The 27894-nt window shown below is 44.9% G+C and overlaps 1 protein-coding gene across 5 annotated transcripts; it reads left to right on the top strand.

Moving 5' to 3' along the window:
- Window positions 1–444: 444 nt before the first annotated feature.
- gtf2f1 (general transcription factor IIF, polypeptide 1) lies at window positions 445–27371 on the top strand. Of its 5 annotated transcripts, XM_073069317.1 has the most exons (15): window positions 690–867; window positions 4407–4462; window positions 4604–4650; window positions 5695–5767; window positions 13958–14151; window positions 14235–14405; window positions 17065–17267; window positions 19932–20085; window positions 20596–20654; window positions 21677–21799; window positions 22550–22623; window positions 22708–22843; window positions 25102–25228; window positions 26348–26575; window positions 27020–27371. In XM_073069317.1, exons 2-14 carry the CDS (start codon window positions 4451–4453, stop codon window positions 26556–26558), a joined length of 1584 nt encoding a protein of 527 aa, XP_072925418.1. In that variant the 5' UTR covers window positions 690–867; window positions 4407–4450; the 3' UTR covers window positions 26559–26575; window positions 27020–27371. The 5 variants fall into 5 exon arrangements, with proteins under 5 accessions (XP_072925417.1, XP_072925415.1, XP_072925418.1 ...); XM_073069316.1 differs by lacking the exon at window positions 690–867 and adding an exon at window positions 445–469 and having other exon boundaries at window positions 26348–27371; XM_073069314.1 differs by lacking the exon at window positions 690–867 and adding an exon at window positions 620–681 and having other exon boundaries at window positions 26348–27371.
- The last annotated feature ends 523 nt before the right edge of the window (window positions 27372–27894 follow it).

Raw genomic sequence — 27894 nt, 5'->3', positions numbered from 1 at the left:
CTGATGCTGGAAATCCAAACACCACCAGCAAGTTCCTCCAGCATTTTGTGTGTGTTGCTTGACTGCCAATAGGCTCTCTCGGTTCAACTGTGATTTTTTTTTTGCAAGGTCACCCCAAATATGCAGCCACACTGACTGTATTCGTTGCTTGATTGTGTGTCCAAATAAAAACCCCAACTTGTTTTAAGGGCCCTGCTGTGATAATCCCTCTTAATTAATATCTTGCAGATTGTATATCAAGTAACTGCTAGCTGCAAATGTGCCCCACAGCCTCTTGTCCATGTTGTCAACTTAGTTCCAAGACAGTCTCTGTGCCTCTCATAAAGGGTTTGTAGACCTGTGCTTTGAGTTGCCAACGTCGAGCGCATTCATTCCAAAAATGCTATTGTGCACTGCGGTGATCAAGAGAACTCTGCGATTTGTATGTGCTGAGCAACAAAAATGTTGGAAATGCGTAACTAGTGGTTCGGTAAATATACTGTCTCGGTCAGCGTTCCATCGGATCAATGGCTCCTGTGGTTTGAACAGTTTCCCACGCCCGAATCGGGAGGGTGAACGGGCTGGGAAGTGTTCGCCGGGCCTGATTTCGCGGGATGAGGTTGAGCGCCGAACAGGGTTGGGTTTAGTAACGGACCGGATTCCGGTCTGGCGGGAGTGAGTTTAGTGTCGGACTGAATTCCGGTGAGTTGAGCTTGGACAACGGGAGGAAGTGAAGGGCTTAACGTTAGATCTTTCGTTTGTGTTTCTTTTCAGCCCGGTGTTTTCCCACGTGGCCAGTCAATTAGTTATTGATTAGTCGGTTGTTTCAATTCCAGTCGATTGGGCGATTTTATATGGAAAAAAAGACAATATTGTTGTAAATCCCGGGTGAGCATGTGGTGCTCTCTTCTCCCCCTCCCTCCTCTTCCCCCCGCCTCTTTCGCTTACCCCTCGCCCTTCCTCTTCTCCTTCCCGTCATTCTCATCCATGTACCGCACGTTTTTAATCATCTCCCCAACCACTTACCAATTTCTACGGAGCCCTACACCCACTTGTGGACCTTAAGGCCAACTCTACTCCCCCCAAATCACCAACCCTGTGAACCTCGCTTTCCCAACACGCCCTTTATTCGTCCCTATCTCCGTCACTGAACCTCAAACCATCCCCATTCTCTTCTAAACCTTGATCTCCACAGACCTTAGCCTTCCTACCCAGCCAACCTTGAGCAACTCAGCAGATCAAGCAACATAGAGGGAAATACACAGTTGATGTTTCAGGTTGAGATCCTTCATTAGTCCAAATGTTGGTTATTTCCCTCCAAAGTTGCTGCCTGGCCTGCTGAGTTCCTCCGGCATCTCGTGTGTTGCTCCAGATTCCAGCATCTTCAGCCTGCTCTGTCTCTGTAAATGACACCCTATCCCTCAGTGTCTTCTGAACCATGACTTCTGACTTCCGCCCACCCACGAATCTTGCTCCACACAGCAAGTGAATCCAGAGCAATACACACAAAATGCTGGAGGAACTCAGCAAGTCAGACAGCATCTATGGAAATGAATCTTGAACTACTCTATACAGACACTCTTCCCAGCCGCCACGACTATCAACCAGAACTTCCACTAAACCTACTCTCTAATACTGTGAACCTTGACGCCCACCACAGCTTTAACCATCCCCTGCCCCTCACTCACCTATAGCCTTGACTCCCTCCCCACCCATCCACCCTCTCAAAGAGGATGTTGCACTTTGAGCACATCCTTGAATCTTTTCCACTGCCTGCCTGATAATCTTCCCTGACAGAATTCCACATGAAGTGTCTTTTTTGGGAATCTAGTGTTGAGCATGCAAATAATATGGTCTGCCCTCTGTAGCCAACTGATGCAAAAGGGGGCTCAATAGTGAAGTTGTTGGCCTGGGAGAGGACATTGGTACTTCTCCGCTAAGTACAGTTGGAGGATTATGCAGACTCAGCTTCAGTGATATTTTTCCAGTGACATTAAGTACCCATTGTAGTTAGCACATGTATCAGAAGGACAGAGGTAACCAGTGCCCCATAGATTCTGAGTTTGTGCTAGGTGTGAGGTGTTGATCTTACTTTTTCCTCAAATGTGGCACTTTAAAGGCCAGAGTGAATTTCATTTCAATGTCTCTCTGTTTTTCTCACACTCTCATTCTCTCTCTTCCTCTCCCTCTCCCTTTTTGTTTCATAGCTGCTTCTCCTTTATCATCTTCTACCAATGCATCTCCTGTCTCAAGCACTGAGCTTCTGTTTCATATAAACCCTCACTCTTAATTTATTGAGATACAGTGTGGAATTGGCCCTTCCGGCCTTTTCACTGCCCAGCAACTCTAGCCTAATTACGGAACAATTGACAATGACTGACTAATCTACCAATGTCTTTGGATGTTGAAACTGCAGCACCTGGAGGAAACCCATGTGGTCATAGGAAAAGCTCCTTACAGGCAGCAGCACTGTAAAGCATTGTGCTAACCACTACACTAGCATCCCACCCCTTTGAACTGCTCCTGTCTGTTGGTACTGTTCCCTCATTCAGAGAAACAGTTGCAGAATTTGCCTGCAGGAGGTGAGGTAGAGACAGTCCTTTAAGAAAGCTGACCAGTCATTGCATAGACAGCTGAGTTTAGAGAATAGTAGAGTGCAGGCCATTCGCTCCATCAGATTCCTGCTGTCTAATGCAATGAGCAAACTAGTTAGGGCCACTCTTTTACATTTCCCAGTCTCCTTCAAGTAATCACCTAATTCCCTTCGGAGGTTGCGGTTGTAAAGATTTCCGCTGTCTTTGAAATAAAGCTGCTCATTATACTTAAAATAACTACTGTCACATCAGCTCTTTACTTTTGCTGAACACCTTAACTCTGTGTTTTGTGGCTATCAGCCCTTCAGCCACTGAAAACTTCTTCTTTTTACTTACCCATCTTAAGCCTTCATGATATATTGTACACACCACCTCATGTTCACCTCTACCATAACATTCCCCACTCTTTGAAAAGACCTCACTCTTTGAGCTTTGGACAATTTAAGCACTTGGCCAGAGGAAAAGGTCAGGTGTTGGGGCTGGAGGTGAGGGGCAGGCCTGTCAGCTCACTGCTCCATGGTTTACTCGCCTCTATGCTGAAAATGAACTGAGGCTATGGCCTGCAACTGAAGCTGTCTGGCTGTGAACTTCAGTTCTGAATGCTATTTGATTACTCTTAATTGTTTGCACAATTTGTTTTATTCTCTCTCTGCACATAAGGATGTTTAACACTCTTATGGGTTCTATTGTGTTTCTTTGTTTTGTGGCTGCCTGCAAGAGGGCAAATCTCAAGGTTGTATATAGTATACATCCTTTGATGATAAATGTACTTTGAGCTTTTGAACTTTGAACTATAAATCCCTTGTCTCTGGAATCAATTAAGTAACTTTCGCTTTCCCTTCCACTCCCTAAATTTTTGTGACATTTTTAAAGCACAGTCCTGTGTATTGAACACTTTATTCCCTGGATTTTGTACCCTGTTCCTCTACTTGTAAAGTCTCAAATACCGCAATTTGTCAACTGCTGTACTAATCATTGTGTCAGCTTCAAAAATCATGTTTAAACAACATAGTTGTACCTCTGTGTACCTACCGTGCATTGACTTTTCATTCTTGTAAAACGTGTCACCCTTGTGCTTCTGAGTTTTATATGATACATTGAGTTCAAAAGTCAAGAGGTTATGTTGCAACTTTATAGAACTCTGGTTCGGCCACATCTGGAGAATTGCATACAGATCTGGTCGCCCCAGTATAGGAAGGATGCTGAGGCAGTGGAGAGGTGCAGAAGCGGCTTACTGGGACACCGCCTGGTTTAGCGGGCTTATACAAACTTGAGAGGCTGGGTAAACCTGGGTTGTTTTCTCTAGAGCAGCGGAGGCTGAGATTTAGATTATGAGAGGCATAGATAGGGTAGACGGAGTATCCTTTCCCCAAGGTTGAAGTGTCCAATACCAGAGGGGTGAGAGGGGGTAAGTTCAAAGGGGATGTGAGGGGGAAGTTTTTTACTCAGAGAGTGGTGGATGCCTGGTACAGTAGTAGAGTCAAATAGATTAGAGGCTTTTAAGAGATGTTTGGATAGGCACATGAATGTGTGGAAGATGGAGGGATATTGACACTATGTAGTTTGGAGTGATTCTGTTCTTTTTAATCTGCTTTTGAGTTGGCTCAGCACAACATTCTGAGCAAAAGGGTGTGTTCCTATGCAGTACCCTTCTGTGTTCTGTATGCAATGTTTTTGACTTCTTCCAAACTGTTAACTGTCTAAATTTTGTTCTAAACCTGTTCTAAATTTTGCTTTCCCATCCGGCTGTCCTCCCAGAGGGAAACTGCAGGGTGCAAAGGAAGATAGGGAATAACCCAGGTTAACTCATCGTTATTTTTACTAATCTTACAGAATCTAAATGCGATCTGATTGGAAGCTGAAAGCGAACTATCACCATGGCGAACCTGGTAAGGCAGATTGAAATAGGCTTTGGGATGGGAATCTGAACGGTTACCATTGGAAGGGTTATTGCATTTACTGAATTACAAGTGAAGACTGCAATTTGTTTATAGTTCACTACTGATTACATTTCTTGTTTCCTTTGACAGGGTTCCAGCAGCCAAGCAGTGACAGAATACATAGTCCGTGTTCCCAAGTAAGCAGTTCTTTTTATTATGGATTTGCATTGACACTGTTCAAACATGAGTTGTGACCAAAGGAAGAATGGCTGGAGTCGTTTAGCTCTTTAGATCAAGGGTGTTTATTAGGTGCATCAAAAATAAAACTTACAAAGATTAGTTAGAAGAAAATGCCAGTACTTACATAAGGATATATACCAGAAAACACCCTAATAACCCCGTACTTATTGTTTTTCAGTGTGACCTCCTACCAGACTCTCTCTGTCTCCCTCTCTCTCCCCCTCCCCCTCTTATTGCCCAAAGTTATCAAGGCTACACATGAATTGGAATATAATCTATCCCACAATGGAGTTACAATCATGTTACAAAATAAACAGAAGAATCTACCTTAAATACAATATACAAAAACAAATACACATTTACATATCCACATTAATAAAGAAATGAAATATTCCATCCAGTATGGCAGTAAAGGCACCATAAAGCCAACCTAAGCGCATCAGTTCAGTTTAGGACCCATTATGAGAGTAGACCAGGGAAGACATTGAAGTGCACGCACTCAATGCAAGACAGCAGAATGACAAGATGTGTATGAGGAGTGCATTTTTGAGGAGAGAAGGGTGAGGGTGGTTTGATTGAGGAGGGTGAGGGTAGTTAGATCAAGGAGAGGAGGGTGAGGGTGGTTTGAGGAGAGGAGGGTGAGGGTGGTTTGGGGAGAGGAGGGTGAAGGTGTTTGGGGAGAGGAGGGTGAGGGTGGTTAGATCAAGGAGAGGAGGGTGGTTTGATCGAGGAGGGTGAGGGTGGGTTGACGGACGAGAGGAGGGTGAAGAAGATTTGATGAGTATTTGGTGTGACAGTGGTGAGCTGCTGGGAGCAGTGTGGATGAGTGTTGGAGTTGTAGTCAAATGGAGGAGAGCGAGGTCTGCGTGGGGGGAGGGAGTGAGGGTAGGTAGCTGGAACAGCCGGAGGGTTTTATGGGGAAGTGAGTTGTTGTGGGAGTGATAGATCTGAGGTCAGTGGGTCCGGCCACAGTTTAATATGCTGAATTTCTCCCCCTACAGGAATAACACCAAGAAGCACAACATTATGGCATTCAATGCTGCTGATAAAATCAACTTCTCCACATGGACTCAGGTATGGCCCCGGGGTGAGGTGAAGCCTGTCCACTTGCTGTGACCTGCTGGTAGACAGAAAGGAAACAAGCCAATCTTTTTCTTCATTTCCATAGATGCTACCTGGCCTGCCTATTTCCTCCAGTATTTTGTGTGTTTTGCTTTGGATTTCCAGTGCCTGCAGACTTTCTCGTGTCTGAAGTTTGAGGTGGTACTGTGTGGAGTTTTGGGGGAATGAGTGATCAGGGACAGGAGACTGTGGGGAAATGGATGATCATGGGAGGGGTAGTTGGAGGACAAGGTACAGGGATTAGCATAAAAATATAGGGACTGGGGAAGGGTGCTAGTTTGGCAAGGTAGATAAGTTGGAGAGCAGGAGAGAGCTTGCGGGGTTCAGGAGCCTGCATACTTTCTGCAGTCTTGGTTTTGACTGCTCATTGTGCCCTGTAGGACAGGTCGCTGGTGAACTGTACTTGTGGCGTTCCTATGTAATGAATCTATGTGAAAGGCCCAGACAGAATGAATAGGAAGCACTGCTTTCCCTAAGCAGAAAGATCAAAAAATAACGGGCATGCATTTCAATTGGTGGAAGGAGTAAAGGAGGGTAAGGAAATCAGAGGATGGAAGAATCAGAAAGCCTTTTCACAATTAAGCTGTACAATACTGTGTAAAAGTCTCAGGCACATAAAAAATTGCAAGAAAAAGTTTGTAAACCCTTTGCAATTACTTGTTTTTCTGTATTAATTACTCATAAAATGTGGTCCAAACTTCATCGAAGTCACAATAATAGACAAACACAATCTGCCTAAACTAATACCACACAAACAATTGTACTTTTCATCAATACTGAGTACACCATTAAAAAAAATCATAGACTAGGATCATAAAAATCTGAACCTCTGTGGCAATGCCTTCTACAAAAGCTATTTGGAGTCAGGTGCTCCAATCAATGAGATGAGATTGGAGGTGTGGGTTGTAGAGGTGCCCTGCCCTATATATAAGAAAAAGACACACAAAGTAAGGTTACTGACACAGCCTGCTCTTCTCATGAAAGATCTGTTTATGTGCACCATGCCTCAATCAAAACAACTTTCAGAGGACCTTAGAAGAAGAATTGTAGAAATGCATGAAACTGGAAAAGACTACACAAGCATTTCTAACAACCTGAGTGTTCATCAGTCCACAGTAAGAGAAATTGTCTACAAGTGGAGGAAATCCAGTACTACAAATGGAGGAAATTCAGGAAAATGCTGTGGATGCAGACACACCCGGCCCCAAGACACCAAGCAAGGTCATTTAATTTCAAACAATTGGCTTATTGCTTGCTACAAAATACCTCTCTGGTGCATCCTGCTTCCTACCGTCTCCCGTCCACTTTTCCCAACCATAGAAACATAAAAAACCTACAGCACTATACAGGCCCTTCGGCCCACAAAGTTGTGCTGAACACATCCCTACCTTAGAAATTACTAGGCTTACCTATAGCCCTGTATTTTACTAAGCTCCATATACCTATCTAAAAAGACCCTATCATATCCGCCTCCATCATCGTTGCCAGCAGCCCATTCCACGCACTCACCACTCTGGGTAAAAAAAACTTACCCCTGACATCTCCTCTGTACCTACTCCCCAGCACCTTAAACCTGTGTCCTCTTGTGGCAACCATTTCAGCCCTGGGGGAAAAGCCTCTGACTATCCACACGATCAATGCCTCTCATCATCTTGTACACCTCTATCAGGTCAGGTCACCTCTCATCCTCCTTCGCTCCAGGAGAAAAGGCCAAGTTCACTCAACCTTTTCTCATAAGGCATGCTCCCCAGTCCAGGCAACATCCTTGTAAATCTCCTCTGCACCCTTTCTATGGCTTCTGCATCCTTCCTGTAGTGAGGCGACCAGAACTGAGCACAGCTCAGCTCCAGCTGGGGTCTGACCAGTGTCCTATATAGCTGCAACATTACCTCTCGGCTCCTAAATTCAATTCCACGGTTAATGAAGGCCAATACACCATACGCCTTCTTAACTACAGTGTCAACCTGCGCAGCTGCTTTGAACATCCTATAGACTCGGGCCCCAAGATCCCTCTGATCCTCCACACTGCCAAGAGTCTTACCATTAATGCTATTTTCTGCCATCATATTTGACCTACTGTTACGTACCCCGTAACTGGGTCATTTACCAGCAAAGATAGAGAGGTCCGTTGAAGTCTGATGGTACTATTTGTAAAAGTATTTATTGATAAAGGAGCACAAAAATAAGATTAATGCAAACATACAGATAATATACTTTGTCAATACTAACTCTAAAAGCGCGGGTATAATAATAATCAATAAGAAATAGCTCTATCGTTGTCTAGGGGATAATGTATTGTCCGATGGAAATATAAAAGTCACTGTCATTCAAGCTGCAGCTCTTTGGGTTTAAGAGAGACGGTTTTAAACTTGCCCAGGTCTTTTATGATGCCAGTCCTTTGAGTCGGGGGAGTTGATTTCCCCGTTGCTAGCTAAAAGCCGTTATCCGTGGTTCCAGCCACCAGTCCCAAGCAACAGAACTGAACACACGTGGCCTCCTTCAAATGGCTTCCCGCTATTACGGGATCGCTAGCGTTTCTTCTGGTGCGTCTGAGGGGCTGTTCCTACAGACCCTCTTTTATCCTGACTCGCAGGGTTGAAGATGTCAATCAGGTTGGGGTGATGCAGTCTCTTTCTCACCCAGCCCACTTTGCCTGAGGGCGTCCACATAGCATAGTATTTCAATCCACAAATGTGTCTCCAAGAGACAATGGCCATGTCCCGTAGTTTTACATCGCCAGGGAACGAGGCATTCTGCACGTCTCTCTGTCATTTCCTGGGTCCCCTGACCCAACCCAATAGTGATCTTGCGATTCTCACAAAGGAGGGGGCTGCAGGCATAACACCTACCAAAATGAACCACCACACTTATCTGGGTTGAACTCTATCTGCCACTTCTCAGCCCAGTTTTGCATCCTATCAGTGTCCTGCTGTAACCTGACAGCCCTCCACACTATCCACAACACTTCCAACCTTTGTGTCATCAGCAAGCTTACTAACCCATCCCTCCACTTCCTCATCCAGGTCATTTATAAAAATCACAAAGAGTAAGGGTCCCAGAACAGATCCCTGAGGCATTCCACTGGTGACCAACCTCCATGCAGACCATGACCCGTCTACAACCACTCTTTGCCTTCTGTGGGCAAGCCAGTTCTGGATCCACAAAGCAATGTCCCTTTGGATCCCATGCCTCCTTACTTTCTCAATAAGCCTTGTATGGGGTACCTTATCAAATGCCTTGCTGAAATCCATATACACTACATCTACTGCTCTTCCTTCATCAGTGTGTTTAGTCACATCCTCAAAAAATTCAATCAGGCTCATAAGGCACGACCTGCCCTTTACAAAGCCATGGTGATTATTCCTAATCATATTATGCCTCTCCAAATGTTCATAAATCCTGCCTCTCAGGATCTTCTCCATCAACTTATCAAACGCTGAGGTAAGACTCATTGGTCTATAATTTCCTGGGCTATCTCTACTCCCTTTCTTGAATAAGGGAACGACATCCGCAACCCTCCAATCTTCTGGAACCTTTCCCATCCCCATTGATGATGCAAAGATCATCACCAGAGGCTCAGCAATCTCCTCCCTCACCTCCCACAGTACCCTGGGGTACATTTCATCCGGTCCCGGCGACTTATCCAACTTGATGCTTTCCAAAAACTCCAGCACATCCTCTTTCTTAATATCTACATGCTCAAGCTTTTCAGTCTGCTGCAAGTCATCGCTACAATCACTAAGATCCTTTTCCATAGTGAATACTGAAGTAAAGTATTCATTAAGTACCTCTGTTATTTCCTCCGGTTCCATACACACTTTCCCACTGTCACATTTGATGGGTCCTATTCTGTCACGTCTTATCCTCTTGCTCTTTACATACTTGTAGAATGCCTTGGGGTTTTCCTTAATTCTGCCCGCCAAGGCCTTCTCATGACCCCCTCTGGCTCTCCTAATTTCTTTCTTAAGCTCCTTCCTATTAGCCTTATAATCTTCTGGATCTCAAACATTACCTAGCTCTCTGAACCTTTTGTAAGCTTTTCTTCTTGACTAGATTTATTACAGCCTTTGTACACCACGGTTCCTGTACCCTACCATAACTTCCCTGTCTCATTGGAACATATCTATACAGAGCTCTACACAAATATCCCCTGAATATTTGCCACATTTCTTCTGTACTTTTTACTGAGAACATCCGTTTCCAATTTAAGCCTCCAATTTCCTGCCTGATAGCCTCATAATTCCCCTTACTCCAATTGAACGCCTTTCTAACTTGTCTGTTCCTATCTCTCTCCAATGCTATTGTAAAGGAGATAGAATTACAATCACTACCTCCAAAATTTAGAAGATTGAGGGGGGATCTTATTGAAACGTATAAAATTCTAAAGGGATTGAACAGGCTAGATGCAGGAAGATTGTTTCCGATGTTGGGGAAGTCCAGAACGAGGGGTCACAGTTTAAGGATAAAGGAGAAGCCTTTTTAGGACCGAGATGAGGAAAAACTTCTTCACACAGAGAGTGGTGAATCTGTGGAATTCTCTGTCACAGGAAACAGTTGCGGTCGGTTCATTGGCTATATTTAAGAGGAAGTTAGATATGGCCCTTGTGGCTAAAGGGATCCGGGGGTATGGAGAGAAAGCAGGTACAGGGTTCTGAGTTGGATGATCAGCCATGATCATACTGAATGGTGGTGCAGGCTCGAAGGGCCGAATGGCCTACTCCTGCACCTATTTTCTATGTTTTTTCTATGTAAAATGCTCTCCCACTGAGAGATCTGACATCTGACCAGGCTCATTTCCCAATACCAAATCAAGTACATCATCATCTACATATTGTGTAAAGAAACCTTCCTGAACACACCTAACAAACTCCACCCCATCTAAACCCCTCACTCAAGGGAGATGCCAATCTATATTTGGGAAATTAAAATCTCCCATCACGACAACTCTGTTATTATTATACCTTTCCAGGATCTATTTCCCTATCTACTCCTCGATATCCCTGTTACTATTAGGCGGCCTATAAAAAACACCCAGTAAAGTTATTGACCCCTTCCTCTTCCTAACCTCCACCCACAGAGACTCCATAGACAATCCTTCCATGGCGTCCACCTTTTCTGCAGCTGTGACCCTATCCCTGATCAACAGTGTCACGCCCCCACCTCTTTTGCCTCCCTCCGTCTTTTCTGAAACAACTAAAACCCAGCACTTGAAGTAACCAATCCTGTCCCTGAGCCATCCAAGTCTCTGTAATGGCCACCACATCATATCTCCAAGTACTGATCCACGCTCTAAGCTCATCCACTTTGTTCACAATGCTCCTTGCATTAAAATAGACAGATCTCAAGCCTTCAGTCTGAGCGTGTTCCTTCTCTATCACCTGCCTATCCTCCCTCTTGTACTGTCTACAAGCTTTCTCTATTTATGAGCTAACCTCCTCTTCCCCAGTCTCTTCAGTTCGGTTCCCACCCCCCCAACAATTCTAGTTTAAACCATGATTCCCCTCTTCCTGCCCCCTTCCCACTCTCAGTCCACAATAGAAACCCATATCAGAATCAGGTTTATCATCACTCACATATGTCATGAAATTTATTGGGTTTTTTTGTAGCAGGAGTATAGTGCAATACATAAAATTACTACAGTACTGTGCAAAATTCGTGGGCACCCTAGCTATATGTATGTGCCTAAGACTTTTGCACAGAACTGTACTTGAAGAACCACAACCTGCAGTGTTGGGATTAGGTCACTTTCTGTTTTCCGATTGGTGTAGGTGCAATGGGTCAAGTGGCTTGCTTATATGTCAGACATTTTAATAGACAATAGGTGCAGGAGTAGGCCATTTGGCCCTTCGACCCAGCACCGCCATTCAATGTGATCATGGCATTGAATATTGTTCTGTGACAATAATTCATTCCTCCAAGATTGTGTCTAGTTACTGTCATTTTATTTAGCAACTGGTCTTTGTTGAGTCTGCCTTTGTAGTGCTGACCATCCAATCTTTATACCCAAAGAAGCAGGCTAACACGGGACTGCAAATGTCGTCTGGAGCAAAAATCAAAACTGCTATAAGAAATCAGCATGTGTCTTGAAATTTGTTAACTTAGCAGCAGCAGTTCAATGCAATACATAATATAGAAGAAAAAAAATAAAAACAGTAATAAGTGAATAGTAAATCAATTACAGTTTTCATATATCGAATAGATTAAAAATCATGCAAAAACAGGAATGATATATATTTAAAAAGTGAGGTGGTCTGCACAGGTTCAATGTCCATTTAGGAATCGGATGGCAGAGGGGAAGAAGCTGTTCCTGAATCGCTGAGTGTGTGCCTTCAGGCTTCTGTACCTCCTACCTGATGGTAACAGTGAGAAAAGGGCATGCCCTGGGTGCTGGAGGTCCTAAATAATGGACACTGCCTTTCTGAGACACCGCTCCTTGAAGATGTCTTGGGTACTTTGTAGGCTAGTACCCAAGATGAAGCCTACTAAATTTACGACCCACTGTAGTTTTTTACAGTCCTGTGCAGTAGTTCCCCCCCGCCCCATAACACAGTGATGCAGCCTGTCAGAGTGCTCTCCACAGTACATCTATAGAAGTTTTTGAGTCAAGAAGCATTTAAATCGATGGGAAAGGTTGAACAAGCTGGGTCTTTTTTTTCTTGAGCGAAGAAGGATGAGAGGTGACACGATAAATTGTAGATTTGAAATGTCACCAAAAATACTCAAATTTCTATAAATTATCATGGAGAGTATTCTAACTGGCTGCATCACCGTCTGAATGGGGTGGGGGCGTGGGGGGGGCTACTGCACAGGATCAAAGTAAACTGCAGAGAGTTGTAAAATTAGCTAGCTCCATCATAGGCACTAGCCTCCATAGTATCCAGAATGTCTTCAAGGAGTGATGCCTCAGTAAGACATCATGAAGGGCTCCCACCACCCAGGACATGCCTGGAAGGAGGTACAGAAGCCTGAAGGCACAGACTCAGCCATTTAGAAACAGCATCTTCCCCTCTGCCGTCCGATTTCTGAATAGACAATGAACCCATGAACACTACTTACTTTATATCTAGCTTTTTGCACTACTTAGTTAATTTAACTTTTTAAAATTTATATATATATATATATATATATAGTGTGTGTATGTATATATATTGTGTAATTTGAAATGTTGTGGAATATTGGTCGCTCAGGTTGGCTTTTTGGAAGTTTGGTTATTCGCCGATCAACCAAATTTTCAAACTTACTGTAATTCAGTCTTTTTTCTTTATTATGTATTGTATTATACTGCAGCCACAAATATAACAAATTTCACTCTATATGCCAGTGATCTTAATTTTGATTCTGTGTAAGATTAAGATACATAGATAGAGTGGATAGCCAGTGAGTTTTTCCCAGGGTGGCAGTAGATAATACCAGAGGACATCCTTTTAAGGTGAAAGGACAGAGGTGTAGTGGAAATATCAGAGGTTTTTTTCTCACAGAGAGTGTAAGTGCCTGGAATGCACTGCCAGGATGGTCATTGAGCCAGATAAATAGAGAAATTTAAGTGACTCTTAGGCACATCGATGAAAGATGTGTGGAGGGTTGAGGGCCTTGTAGGAGCCCTCATGGAAGGAGGTAGATTGATCATGGAGTAGGTTTATATGGGTCAGCATGACATTGTGGGCCGAAGGGCCCTTAACAAGCTGAACTGTTGTGTTTTTTTAAATCTAAGATGCTGTCAGGCCTGCTACCATTCATGGAATTTTCTCTTTCTATAAAGATGCCAGCAATGGAAATGTCATCTCCTTGTGCAAAAGCTTTTCCAATAAAGTTGTGACTTTTTGCTGTATTTTGACCTAACAATGTCAACTCAACGTTATTCCGTTCCATAGAATGCCAAAGATATTGTTCTTTTTAACATTCACTCTTTGCCTTTTGGGAGGTTTTCCATTGTGTATATTTGAGAAATGGGTGGGAAGGAAATTGATTTATTTATCTACTACCAGGGTAGGGTTTTTTTTCCTGAGCTGTGTCTGTCGTGAGCTGGGTATAATAGAGGGAGAGGTCCTCGTGTATCCTGGATGGAGATCACTGACGCAAAGGCTCTAAGTGCTTGCTGCTGTTGTTGGGAACTGAAATGTTAAACATCGTATTTCCTTGTAGGCAAAAATGGAGCGTGATCTAAGCAACAAGAAGATTTATCAGGAAGAGGAGCAGCCAGTGTTTGGCGCTGGCAGTGAGTACGGCAAGAAACTGCGAGAGGAATCACGGAAGAAGAAGTATGGGATTGTTACGCGGGAGTTTAAGGCAGAAGACCAGCCCTGGCTGCTGAGAGTTAACGGAAAGGCAGGTCGTAAGTAAGTAATACAGCCAGATGCATAGACAGGTGTTAGTTGAGACAGCCCTCTCATGCATCTGACACGAGTTTTCAATTTTTCAGGTTCAAAGGTCAGAGGAAAGGTGGGGTCACTGAAAATGCATCCTACTATATCTTCACGCAATGTCCGGATGGGGCGTTTGAAGCCTTTCCTGTTAACGCCTGGTATAATTTTGTCCCAGTGGCAAAACACAAGACTCTGACTGCGGAGGAGGCAGAGGAGGAGTGGGGAAGGTAAAGTCTCAAGCACATGTTCATAAACTTCGCCTGACCTCAGTGTTTAACTAACACCATAAGATACAGGAGCATCAAGCCTGCTCTGTCCTTCATCATGGCATGTCCATTTCCCTACCCAGCCTTCTCCCCGATTCATTTCACGCCCTGAATAATCAAGAACCTATTAACGTCTGCCTTAAATATATCCAATGACTTGGCTTCCACGGCCACCTGTGGCAACGGATTCCCCAGGTTCACCACTCTTCTCGTCTCGTTCTAAAAGGGCGCCCCTCTATTCTGAGGCTGTGCCCTCTGGACTGAGACTCCCCACCACAGGAAACATCCTCTCCACATCCACTCTGTCGGGGTATTTCAACATTCGATGTTTCAATGAGGTCACACCTCATTCTTCTAAGATCAAGTGAGTACAGGCCGAGGGCTGTCAAACATTCTTCATATGACAAGCCTGTCATTCCCAAAATTCATTTTTGTGAACCTCCTTTGAACCTTTTCCAATGCCAGCACATCCTTTCTTAGCTAAGGGGCTCAAAGCTGCTCACAGTTCTCCAGGTGAGGCCTCACCAGCGCTTTATAAAACCTCAGCATTACATCCTTGCTCTTATGTTCTAGTCCTCTTGAAATGAATGCTAACATAGCATTTGCTTTCTTCACCACTGACCCAACTTGCAAATTAACCTTTAGGGAATCCTGCACAAAGTCTCCCAAGTTCCTCTGCACCTCAAATTTTTGAATATTCGATCAATTTAGAATAAAGTCAACCCTTTCATTTCTTCCACCAAAGTGCACGACCATACACTTTCTGACCCTGTATTCCATCTGCCACTTCTTTGCCCATTCTCCTAATCTGTCTGTCCTTCTGCAGCCTCTCTACTTCCTCAAAACTACCTTCCCCTCCACCTGTCTTCATATAGTCTGCAAACTTTGCCACAAAGCCTTCAATTCCATCGTCCAAGTCATTGGCATACTAAGTAAAAAGAAGCAGTCCCAAGCCAGACCCTGTGGAACACCACTAGTCACTGGCAGCCAACCAGAAAAGGCTCCCTTTATTCCCACTCTTTGCCTGCTGCCAATCAGCCACTGCTTTATCCATAATAGAATCTTTCCTGTAATACCATGGGCTCTTAACTTGTTAATGAGCCTCATGTGGCACCTTGTCAAAGGCCTTCTTAAAATCCAAGAACACATCATCAACTGATTCTCCTTTGTCTATCCAGCTTGTTATTTCTTCAAAGAATTCCAACAGATTTGTCGGGCAAGATTTTCCCTTAAGGAAACCATGCTGACTAGGCCTGTTTTATCATATCATTGAACTATGGTTTCTTATTTGATCAACATTGACTGAATCTGGGTTCCACAGTGCAGACCTTAATGACTTCTACCTGGCCCTGTTCTGTTCAAGTAACTGATAATATATAACTCATCAGGTAGTTTAACTCTGATTTCATCACACATGTGTTCTTACGAGAGGCCATAATTATGGTGCAGCAAACTAACTTTCTATTACAATTCAATTATAGACTTTTTACACTTGAATCTTTATAAGTAGGATCAAGCTTTATTTTGGCAAGCTCTGAATTAGTTACCACACACTAACAAAAGTGGTATAATGTGTGAAATTTAAATTAACTTTCCTTCCTACCCATAGCAGCAAATTCATTGATTAGAATCTAAAACATACCCCAAGGTTTGCAGAAGTCATTGAGACGGGTAGCATGGAAACTGACCGTGCTGACTGTCATCCATCCATTTCCACTTAGCCGGGATTAATCCCTTTCTAATTCAATTTTCTCCACATTCGCATCAGCTGTCTCTGGGTTTTTACCCCACACACTGCAATTTTACAAGAGCCAGTTAATCCACCAACGTCTATGTTGTCAGAGTGTAGAAGGAAACCCACCTGGCCACAGGGAGAATGTACAGTTTCCCAGCGGACTGTGACAGAGGTCACTGGCACTTTGAGGCAGCAGCTCTACCACCTGCACCTCTTGGCACCAATTCAGCAACGTAGTAAGACCAGGAAGGCTTTGCTGGCAAAATCTGGCTCCATACAAGCAGTTTCCAAATTTCTGTTCCTTATTCTAATTGGTGTGGGAAATCTGATAAAGACAGACTAGATTAGTGTAAGATTAAGGCAGCTGAAATGAGGTTGGAAGGTTGACCAAGGTGAAGTTGCCAAGCTGGAGGGCATAAAAGCACAGAGATCACAGCAGAGGAAATAGGTGGAGGGAAAAGGGTGTTGATTTTGCATATGTGGATCAAGCTAATCCAGAGCCAGGGTTTTAATGCCTGAAGGATCCTGAATAAGGCAAGGGAGAGTGGATAGGGTTGAGAATAATAAAAACGAGAGATTCTGCAGATGCTGGAAATCCAGAGCTACACACAAAAAATGCTAGAGGAACTCAGCAAGTCAGCATCTATAGAAAGGAATGAAGGGTTGATGTTTCAGGTCGGGGGAAGAAGAAGGTGGGGGGAAAGGAGGGGAAGGAATATAAACTAGACGATGATAGGGGAGGGGGTGAAGTGAGAAGCTGGGAGGAGGTACATGGAAAAGCTAAAGGATTAACATAGCTAATCACATGTTACTTTTTCTTTTCTGCCATTTACATTCTTCTGACTTGCTACCTGGGGACCCTCCAACGTGGCCTCTGTCACTCAGGCGCAACAAGGTGGTGAATCATTTCAGCATCATGTTGCAGAAGAGGCTGAAGGATCAGGACCGAGAGGAGGGGGAAGAGGAGGAAGAGAAGGTGAGGAAAGGCAAAGAGAAAAAGAAGAAAGGAACTGACCTGCAAATCCACGAACTGGAAGACGACCTGGAAATGAGCTCGGACGAGAGTGATGGGGAGAGTGGCAATGATAGTGAGTGGCACAAGGGCACCGTGACCTTCCCGCTGCGCTTTGCATTTGGATTCTGTGTGAGCGAGGCATGGGTCTTCCTTGTAACCTGGAGCAGAGCTCCAAGCAATTCCAGCACCCTGGCTGAGGGCTCTTCATGGCAGCCTACTACAGGCTATAACGAGGGGAGCTGCATATGTCCAGAATCAGGTTTAATATCACAGGCATATGCCGAGAAATTTGTTGTCTTTGTGGCAGCAGTATGATGCCATAATGAATGACAGAAGCAAATCTGTAAATTACAGTAAATATACACAGTTGCAAGAAAAAGAAAAAATCCCTCTACGCAATTACATGGTTTTCTGCAGTAACTACTCATAAAATGTGATCTGATAATCATCTAAGTCACAATGATAGACACAATCTGCCTAAACTAATAACACAAAACAATTTCATGTTTTTATGAACACATAGTTTAATCATTCACAGTCCAAGCTGGAAAACGTATGTGAACTCTTATATTTAATAACTGCTAGAACCTCCTTTAGCAGCAATAACCTCCACCAAATGTTTCTTGATCAGGCTTAGCGAGGAGGAATTATAGACGATTTCTCCATACACAACTGTTTCAGTTTATCAATATTTCTAGGATACCTTCAGGTCATGCCACAGCATCTCAATAGGGTTAAGGTCTGGACTCTGGCTTAGCCATTCCAAAACATGAATTTTCTTCTTTTTCAACCAATCTGTTGTTGATTTCCTTTTGTGTTTTGGATCATTGCCTTGTTGCATTATCCAAGTTCTTGAGCTTCAGGTGACAGATTGCCACCCTGACATTCTCCTGTAAAATGTCTTGATGCAATTTTGCATTCATTGTTCCCTCAGCGATTGCAAGCTATCCAGGCCCTGTGGCAGTAAAACAGCTCCAACCCATGATGGGTCTTCCACCAAGCTTCACAGTTGGGATGTGGTTTTGGTGTTGGTGTGCAGTGTCATTTTTCTTCCAAACATAGCGCTGTGCATTTCTGCCAAAAAGTTAAACTTTTTTCTAGTCTGCTGACAAAGCTTTGTCCCAGAAACATTGTAGAACATCCAGGTGGTCTTTTGCAAACTTGGGATGTACAGATTTTTTTGAGAGCAAAGGTTTCCTCCATGGTGGCCTTCCATGAACACCATTCTTGTTCAGTGTTTTTCTTATAGTGGACACATGGACAGAGACTTTAGTGAGTTCTAGAGATTTCTCCAGATCTTTTGCTGTAACACTTGTGTTCTTTTTCACTTCCTTCATCATTGCGCATTGTGCTCTTGGTGTGATCTTTGCAGGACACCCACTCCCAAGGAGAGTAGCAACAGTACTGAATTTCCTCCATTTGGAGGCAGTTTCTCACAGTGGACTGATGACCACTCAGGTCTTTCGAAATGCCTTTTCCAGCTTCATGCACCTCTACAATTCTTCTTCTGAAAGTTGTTTTGATTGAGGCATGGTACACATAAACAGGTTGTTCTTGAGAAGAGCAGGCTCTATCAGTAACCTGACTTTATCAGTCAGGACACCTCAGCAACCCACACCTCCAATCTCATCACATTGATCGGAACACCTGACTCCAGATAGCTTTTGTAGAAGGAATTACCCCAGAGGTTCACATACTCCTTTGAACCTAGACTTTGATTATTTAAGTGGCATACTCAGTATTGATGAGAAGAGGTACAATTAGTTGTGTGTTATCAGCAACCCACACCTCCAATCTCATCACATTGATTGGAACACCTGACTCCAGATAGCTTTTGTAGAAGGAATTACCCCAGAGGTTCACATACTCTTTTGAACCTAGACTTTGATTATTTAAGTGGCGTACTCAGTATTGATGAGAAGAGGTACAATTGTTTGTGTGTTATTAGCTTAGGCAGATAGTGTTTGTCTATTATTGTGACTTATGAAAATCAGACCACATTTTATGAGTAAAACAGAAAACCAAATAATTGCAAAGGGTTCACAAAAATTTTCTTGCAACTGCATGTGGTGTAAATAAGTAGTGTAAAAGCAAATAAAAAAGTAGTGATGTAGTGTTGATGAGTTTAATGTCCATTCAGAAATCAGATAGCAGAGGGGAAGATGCTGTTACTGAATCATTGAGTGTGTGCCTTCAAGCTCTAGTACTTCTTTGCTGATGGTAGCAATGAAAACAAGGCATATCTTGAGTGATGTGGGTCCTTAATAATCCATTGTCTAGGAGTGGGAGACACTGTAGCTGCCATCCCACCACTCCAGCGTGGAAGGCATTGCTGTGCCTATTGTACTCATGGTGTTCGGCATCTGTGGAGAATTGGGATTGAAGGCTGAGGTCAAAGTTTCTATCCCCATGAATGCCCATGTTTAAACAGTCCTAATTATCTTCTGATACTTATATTTCACTATGAATATCATACCTTGGATTTTAAATGTTGGAAGTAGTGCTGGATAAGGTAATCACCCTCTTCAAACTGACCACAGTCAGTCTTGGATGGCCCTGATCATTGTGACACACCCCTACAGAGATGGGTCATTGCCTGAGAAAACTCTCTGAGCTTTGCCCCTGATCCTTTCATGTCTGCTGCATTTGAGGTTCCTTCCCCCATCTCTCAGGACAGGTTTGCAACTCCCAACAGGCTGATGGCTTTGGGTTCAGACATGCAACTTGTCCTCTCCAGGTGACACCAAACGAGACACAAAGGCCAAAAAGAAAGGGAAAGCTGCGTCGAAGAAAAAGAAGAAGAAAGGCTCGGATGATGAAGCATTTGAGGATAGTGATGACGGTGATTTCGAGGGCCAGGAAGTAGATTACATCTCTGATGATGATTCCAGGTATCTGTGCTTTCTGTCTGTTGCCAATGTCAGGGTCATTTGCTCCCGCCCAAAGTCAGGAGGTGGGGGGCATGGAGTTAGAGTTCCTGTACAGTGATCTTCACACAAAATTTTGGTAGGGACAAAGGGGTGGTGTGCTGTTGCCACGAATCGTGGGGATACTGATCTATACAAGGGTTTGCAGTGGGAGGCAGTCATCCTTCAAAGCAGGGTTCATACCGGGGTGGGAGGGCAGTGTTCAGTGAGGAGGGATGAGGCTGTGCACTTATCCAGGCAGCTTCTCTAAGTGAGGCTTGTTGCAGGATATTGGACCATATTGGCCAACCTCAATCCTGCTCTTACTGTTCTCGCTAAGGCGTTCCAGCAGGGGGCGATGACATGGAACCTTGGGCAGACTCGGGTGGACAGTAAGCAACTTGCTGGAAACCTTTGAGCTCACTCTGCTGTGTGAGTTGTTGAGCAATGAATAGAAGTTCAAGGTTTTACGGCACTTTGTGTTCTGACTTCCAGTGATAACGAAGTGGAAGCAGAGAAAGCGAAGCCCAACAAAGAGGAGGATGGGCCAAAAGGTAAACGCGAGTTGATATCACTAATCATTTGTTGTTTGGCCCAGGATTACCCATGCAGACAGCCGGTGTTTGTGGTGGGAGGGCAGCGTCCATTGGAATTCACGCACTAGGATGTGATTGGGCTTTGTCAACGGTGGAGACAGATGTTTGCTGATCCTCCTAGACCTACCCGTAATACAGGAAGTGGTTTCATAGCACAAAACCTTTCATTTCTGGGGTAAAAACGGCTGCCATTTGTAAAGAACATAATGCACTTATGTGAATATAGAGCAACAGTACAGACCATTACAGGCCCTTCAGCCCACGATGTGGTGCTGAACTTTTAACCCACTCCAAAATCAATTTAACCCTGCCCTCCAACGTAGCCCACGTTTTCCTTCAGCCACGTGCATACCTGAGAGTCTCTTAAAAATTCCTCTATCACTGCCCCCAACAGTGCGTCCCTGCCACTCACCACTCTGTGTTTTTAAAAAACAACTACCCCTGACATTTCTCCTGTACTTCCCTACACTCATAATTACATCCTCTCATATTATCCATTACCTCCTTGGAAAAAAGGCACGGGCTGTCCACTCTTAGCAATGCCTTGTTGTCTTATACACCTCATCCTCTTTTGCTCCAAAGAGATCAACCTTAACTCGCTCAACCTTTCCTCATAAGACATGCTCTCTAATTTAAACCTCGAGTTACTCGATTGTCTGAGTGTTGGGTACAGTCATGAATAAGCCCTTACCTTTCATGAGACTGTGACTTTGAGATTATGCACACCCAATGTATACACAACAGGATTAGACTGTTCTTCGTCCAGTCCTAGATATGGCCAGTTCTATTAAAGGCAGCACCAGGCGTAGGAGACAGAAAAATAGTTCACATAAAAAGAATGGGGATTCCTCACACACTGCCCATTTTGGACTCTCCCTTTGCTTCCATCCACCCCCCCCCCCCCACCTCTATCACCCTTTGCCCCTCCCAGTCGTTTGGTGATTTGGGTATTCCAGATGTTGTGGAATTTTGCTCTGCAGGAATTGATGAAGATTCGGAGAGCAGTGAGGAGAGCGAAGAGGAGAAGCCCGCTGAAGACAAAGAAGAAGACGATGATGACAAGAAATCCACGGGCCCTGAGAGAAAGGAAAAGAAGAAGAAGGGTGAGTTTGAGTGAGTCCCTTGTTCTAGTTGTGTCATGCTGTACTTTGGATAGCTGCTCTGCACTGTGTTACCAGGAGCCCATGATAACAGCCTGTGTGTTATTGGTTCCTTCGTCGTTTGTTTCCATTGTTTTCAATGTACTGGAGTTGGTCTCACATGCTATCACCTCCCCAAATCTTCTGAGCCTCCCTTTGCCCCCCCACGCAGTCTTCATACATTATGGAGACCACTGTACCTCTCCATCTTCCCTTCTGTCTCAGGGTCACATACACAGACTGCTGTATCCTGGCCGGGAGGGACTATGTGCTGCGAAGTTCCCAGTGTTAGATGGCCGTTTCTGCTCTGGGACCCAGAGCTCAAGCTCTGGACACTTTGAGTTCCTGTCACTTGGGATTTGGTGACAGGCTTCTGTGGCTCCCTGAACTTGGAATTCAATGATACTGCTTGAAACCCTTCTACCTATCTCTTCAAATTTGTACACATTATATATTATTATTATAAAAAAGGTAAATATCATCAATGGTTCCTACTTCCCCAACATTTGTCTAATTGCTGCTGATTTTAATCTTGTTGGGGGCAGCATCATTGGACAACAGAAACACTGTCCTTTGACTGAGCCAGGCATCTATGCAATACAACGTCCATGGTCCTTCTCCCATAGCAGAGACTGCCATACATATTTCTGACTCTCAAGAGTCACTAAACCTAACCTCATAACAATTTGAATGTGTCCTTTGTGCTTCTTATAGATAGCAGTGACGAGTCTGAATCGTCAGATGAAAGTGACATTGAATCAGAAGCTGCCTCAGCCCTCTTCATGCTGGTGAGTATCGTAGATTAGAATCTGGAGCCATTGCCCCTAGAACTTGACTGATGATTAAACTCTTCTTTCTGCTTCTGCTTCAAGAAAAAGAAAACTCCTCCAAAGAAGGACTGGAGAGGTTCAAATAACAGCTCACGAGGGAACAGTCGCCCGGGCACACCCACCCCGCAAATCAGCACCTCCAACACTCTCAGAGCAGCGGCCAGCAAACTGGAGCAAGGTGAGGTGGTTCGCCAAGGAACTGGCTCAACACACCACCGACCAAAGGAGCAGACAGTCTGGAGGGTGGTGGGGCAGGGAGGAGTGGTGGAATCTCGATGACCCTAAAATCCAGCATGAAGGAAGAGGCATGTTTTGAGTCACAGGTTAAAAGCTATCGATGTTCAGAGCGACCCGGGTATCCTTGTGCATCAATTACTGACGTGCCCTTGCAGCAAGCAGCCAGGAAGGCTAGGGGTGTGTCCACCTTTGCAAGAGATTCTACGTAGAAGAGTGTAGTAAACAATAATGTGCAAGGTCATACTGAGGTAGATTTTGAGGCCATGAGGCCAAGGCCTGGATGTCTTACTGGAATTATATTACTGGCACTTGGAATATTGTTTCTAGGTTTAGCATCCCTAATATGCAGTGAAGGAAAGGTTCACCAGAGTGATGGGCTCTCTTTGAGGAGAGATGCAATAGATTGCACCTGTCCTCTTTCACAATTTGAAAAAATAAGATAGAAAATTCCCATACGGCATGATGGAGTACATGGAGCATCGAACGTTGCAACGCTACACAGATCCTTTGGCCCACAATTTTGTGCTAACTTTTCAACCCACGTAATTTTAAGATGATTGGAGGAAAGTATAGGGAGTGTCAGAGGTAATTTCTTTATACAGAGAGTGGTGAGTACGTGGAGCGCCCTGCCAGGGATGGTGGGAGAGGCAGATACACTAGGGGCATTTAAGAAACTTGGATAGGCACGTGGATGTTCAGAAGTTAGGGGGCTATGTAGGGAGGAATGGTTAGAATCATCCTAGAGCAGGTTAAAAAGTTGGCACAACATCCTGGGCCAAAAGGCCTGTAATATGCTTTGATGCTCTATGTATTCCAAGATTAATCTAACCCTTCCCTCCAAAATAGCCCTCTCGATGTAGATGCAGGGATGTTACTGTTGCTGCCTCAGTGTAAGGGGTCAGCCATTCAGGACCAAGAATAATTTTGGCCAGAGGGTAAAGAATCTTCTACCCAAGAAAGATCTGGAAGTTTGGTTGCTGATTGCATTCAAGAGATTGATAAGAATTTTCGATATTAAAGGAATCAAGACCTATGTGATTAGGACAGAAATGTGGCTATGAGATGAAAGATCAACCATAACCTTATTGAATGGTAAAACATTTGTGACCACCTCCTGGTTCAACTTGTTATTTGATGCTGTAATTATGTACTTGCGTATCCAAAGTTGAGGAAGATGGAGGGTGCTGGTTACAGTGTGGAGCTGGGATGGTTTCTTTACATGCAGAGGGACCCGGGTCCCAGGTGGTGATAAAAATGAGAATGCAGCAAAGATGGAGGGATATGGACCGTATGCAGACAGAGGGGACAAGTTCGATTAGATGTCATTAGCTTAATCAGCTTTGCACAACACTGTGAGTTGAAGGCCCTGTTCCTGTGCTGTACTGAAATAAGTTTTCATGTCCCCGTCGATGCTTTCCAATTTTTATTGATGCACCATGGAAGGCATCATATCAAGTTGTAGAACATCTCGGTATAGTAACTGCGATAAGCTACAGAGTAGTGGACACAGCTCAGTACACCACAGAAACCAGTCTCCTTTCCTTGGACTCTGTCTACATTTGTTGCTGCCTCAGTAAAGCAGCCTGCATAATCGAAGACCCCACCCACCCCAGACATTCTCGGGCAGAAGATACAAAATCCTGAAAGCATGTACCACCAGACTCAAGAGCAGCTCCTACCAATTTATTGTATTAGGAAACTATTGGGGGGAAAAGGACAGGAGGGTGGAGAGTATCTTAGCCCATCAGAGCCCTTTGGACCGAGGTGGGATGCAAAATGTGAGGAGGCCTTTCAGTCGTTGAAGGAGCTGCTGATCCAGGCGCCAGTACGGGCTTTTGCAGACCCCCGATTGCCGTATGTACTGCACACGGATGCCAGCCGTGTTAAATAGTTTCCTAGTGCACTAAATTGGACTCTTGACCTCACACTCTACCTCATTATGATCTTGGACCTTATTGTTTACATGCACCGCACTTTCTCCGTAGTTGCTAAACTTTATTCTGCATTGCATTTATTTACATTGTTCTACCTCAGTGCACTGTTTAATGGTCTGATTTGAATAAACTACACAAGAAAAGCTTTTGACTGTATCTTGGTACATGGTGGTAATGAACCAGTTCTGATTTTATTTCCAATGTCCAATGATTCTAAATCTGGGACGTGGGTTGTTTCATCTTCTGACTGTCTGCTCGTTCCCAGGGAAGCGCCAGGCCGGATCTGCAGAAACACCTGTGGCCAAACGGCTGAAAATGGATGCAGGAGCACAGTCAGCATCTGGAAAATCCACCCCTCAACCGCAGTCAGGCAAATCCACCCCCAGCAGCAGGTAAGTAGGACGCAGGATTGAGTTTGAGGTGTTGCAGGGATGGGCGTAAAGGGTGGAGGAAAGATTCCGAAGAATGAGAGAATATGGAAGTGGTTCTGAAGGTAGAACTAAGGAGGTGAATTTTTGGTCGGGGTGGGTGTGATGTGCTGTGGCCAGCAGTGACCTGGGTGGGATTGATCATTGAGATTTCTCCTTGTGTAAAATCATCTCCACATCCAGGGACGGCACAGTTAGGAGAGTTGCTATCTCACAGCTCTGACCACCCGCTACAGTCCTCTGCTGCTGTCTGTGTGGAGTTTACGTGTTCCTCCTGTGACTATGTGGGCCTCCTCCCACTTTCTTCTGTTTCCTTCTCCCCCACCTCTCAGAGATGTATTGGTGAGTTAATTGGCCATTGTAAATTGTCAAGGATGTTGCCTGGATTGGAGAGCGTGCCTTATGAGAATAGGTTGAGTGAACTCGGCCATTTCTCCTTGGAGCAACAGTGGATGAGAGGTGACTTGATAGAGGTGTATAACATGGTGACAGGCATTGATTAGCCAGAGGCTTTTTCCCAGGGCTGAAATGGCTAACACAAGGGAACATACTTTTAAGGTGCTTGGAAATAAGTACAGGGGGGATGTTAGAGGTAAATTTTTCACATAGAGAGTGGTTGGTGTGTGGAATACACTGCCAGCGACTGGGGGTGGAGGTAGATACAAAAGGATCTTTTAAGAGAGTTTTAGATCGGACATGGAGCTTAGAAAATAGAGGACTATGCGGTAGGGAAATTCTAGGCAGTTTCTCGTGTAGGTTACATGGCCATGACAATATTTTTAGCCGAAGAGCCTGTAATGTACTGTAGATTTCTGTGTTCTATGTAAGATGCCCTTAGTGTGTAGATGTATTGGTGAGTTTATTGGTCATTGTAAATTGCTCCCATGTGTAGATATATTGTTGGTTAATTGCCCTTTGAAAATCATCCCTAGCGTGTAGATGAGGGGTAGAATTTGGAGGCAGTTAATGACAATCTGGGCAGAATAAATTGGGAGGTTGGTGGTCAGCATGTAGTCAGTGGGCGGAAGATCCTGTTTCCCTGCCCTGTGATTCTATGGTAACAGCTCTGCCTCTGTTTCCCAGTGATATCCAACTGACAGAAGAAGCTGTACGCCGATACCTCACCCGGAAGCCTATGACCACCAAGGACCTGCTGAAAAAGTTCCAGACCAAGAAGACCGGGTTAAGCAGTGAGCAGACTGTGAATGTGCTGGCACAGATCCTGAAAAAGCTCAACCCCGAGCGCAAGATGATCAACGATAAGATGCACTTCTTCCTCAAGGAAATCAACTGAGGGCTTGGCCCCTGTCTGTATGTAGCTTTCTGACTCTCCCAGTATAAGGGGTGATCCCAGCAGTCTGTTGCCTTACGTTAATTGTGGTTCATGTATTTTCCTTTCACCCTCCTGGCCTGGTTCATGGGGTGAGGGTGGAGGGTTCTACCTGAGATGGGCCTGACTCAGTTGGGGTTGGGGTGTGAGAGAGGAAAAACTCCCAGAGACGCAGGGGGGGCGGTTGTCTCCAGGCTGATGAGAGAACTGCCTCCATTTATTGGAGCTGTCACTCCCCCATCCCATCCAGGCAACCATTTCTAGCGGGAATGCCCCAGGGAAGCGTTTGGCTTCACAATAAGGGCTCCGTTCCTGAATAGGACCAATCCACGTCCAAGCCAGGACCAAGGCATGTCATTTGTAAATAATGTCGCTTGCCAGTGCAAGGAGCATGCCCTCTAACTTTTTAAAACCCTTCTCCGCAGCCCTCCACATCACCTTCCCTCCTGCTCCCTACTGTTCCATCATCGCCGTTTGACCATAGAAGTGATTGCGGTCAGATGGAGTTATCCAAACAAATGAACCAGGGCTGGTGACGCACACTATCTGCAGCGGAGACTGAGACCCCGGCAAAGCACCGGGCGTGATAGGATTAACCCAGGGGCGTCATTGTGATGGGAGTCAGCACCGTAACGCGTGATCCAAGTGTCGTCTCCGGTGCCACTTCTGTCAGCAGCTGCCTTGTTCGTCATTAACTCTGGAATGACGTGGTTTGTGATATTCAGTGTGTTCCTGAGACAGAACCTGCCCTCTAATAAAACAAGTCAATGATTTTCATCCCATCTCTTTCATCACTGCAGTCGGCAGGTCAGCTGTGAGGGCACCAGGGTGACAACACCCCTTCCCACTCAAGAGTGGGCACTGGGGCAACACCCTCGCAGGTGGGCACGAGCGACACCCTCGCAGGTGGGCACTAGGGTGACACCCTCACAGGTGGGCACTGGGGTGACACCCTCGCAGGTGGGCACTAGGATGACACCTTCTCAGGTGGGCATTGGGGCGACACCCTCGCAGGTCGGCACTGGGGTGACACCCTCGCAGGTGGGCACTAGGATGACACCTTCTCAGGTGGGCATTGGGGCGACACCCTCACAGGTCGGCACTCGGGACAATCTCCCCATTACCGGTGGGTGAGCAGTGAGATCACACGCCCATTGGTGGGCACTGGGGTGACAATCACCCCATCTGTGGATGGGCAGTGAGGCGACATCCCCACAGGTGGGTGCTGGTGCGACAGTCGCCCCCACCCATGGGTGGGCTGTGAGGCAACACCCCAGCAGGTAGGCCCCACAGGGGTCAA

The sequence above is a fragment of the Hemitrygon akajei genome, chromosome 16, assembly GCF_048418815.1.
Source record: "Hemitrygon akajei chromosome 16, sHemAka1.3, whole genome shotgun sequence".
NCBI lineage: Eukaryota > Metazoa > Chordata > Chondrichthyes > Myliobatiformes > Dasyatidae > Hemitrygon > Hemitrygon akajei.
The sequence above is the reverse complement of the archived record's forward strand: the minus strand, read 5'-3'. Positions and strand labels throughout refer to the sequence as shown.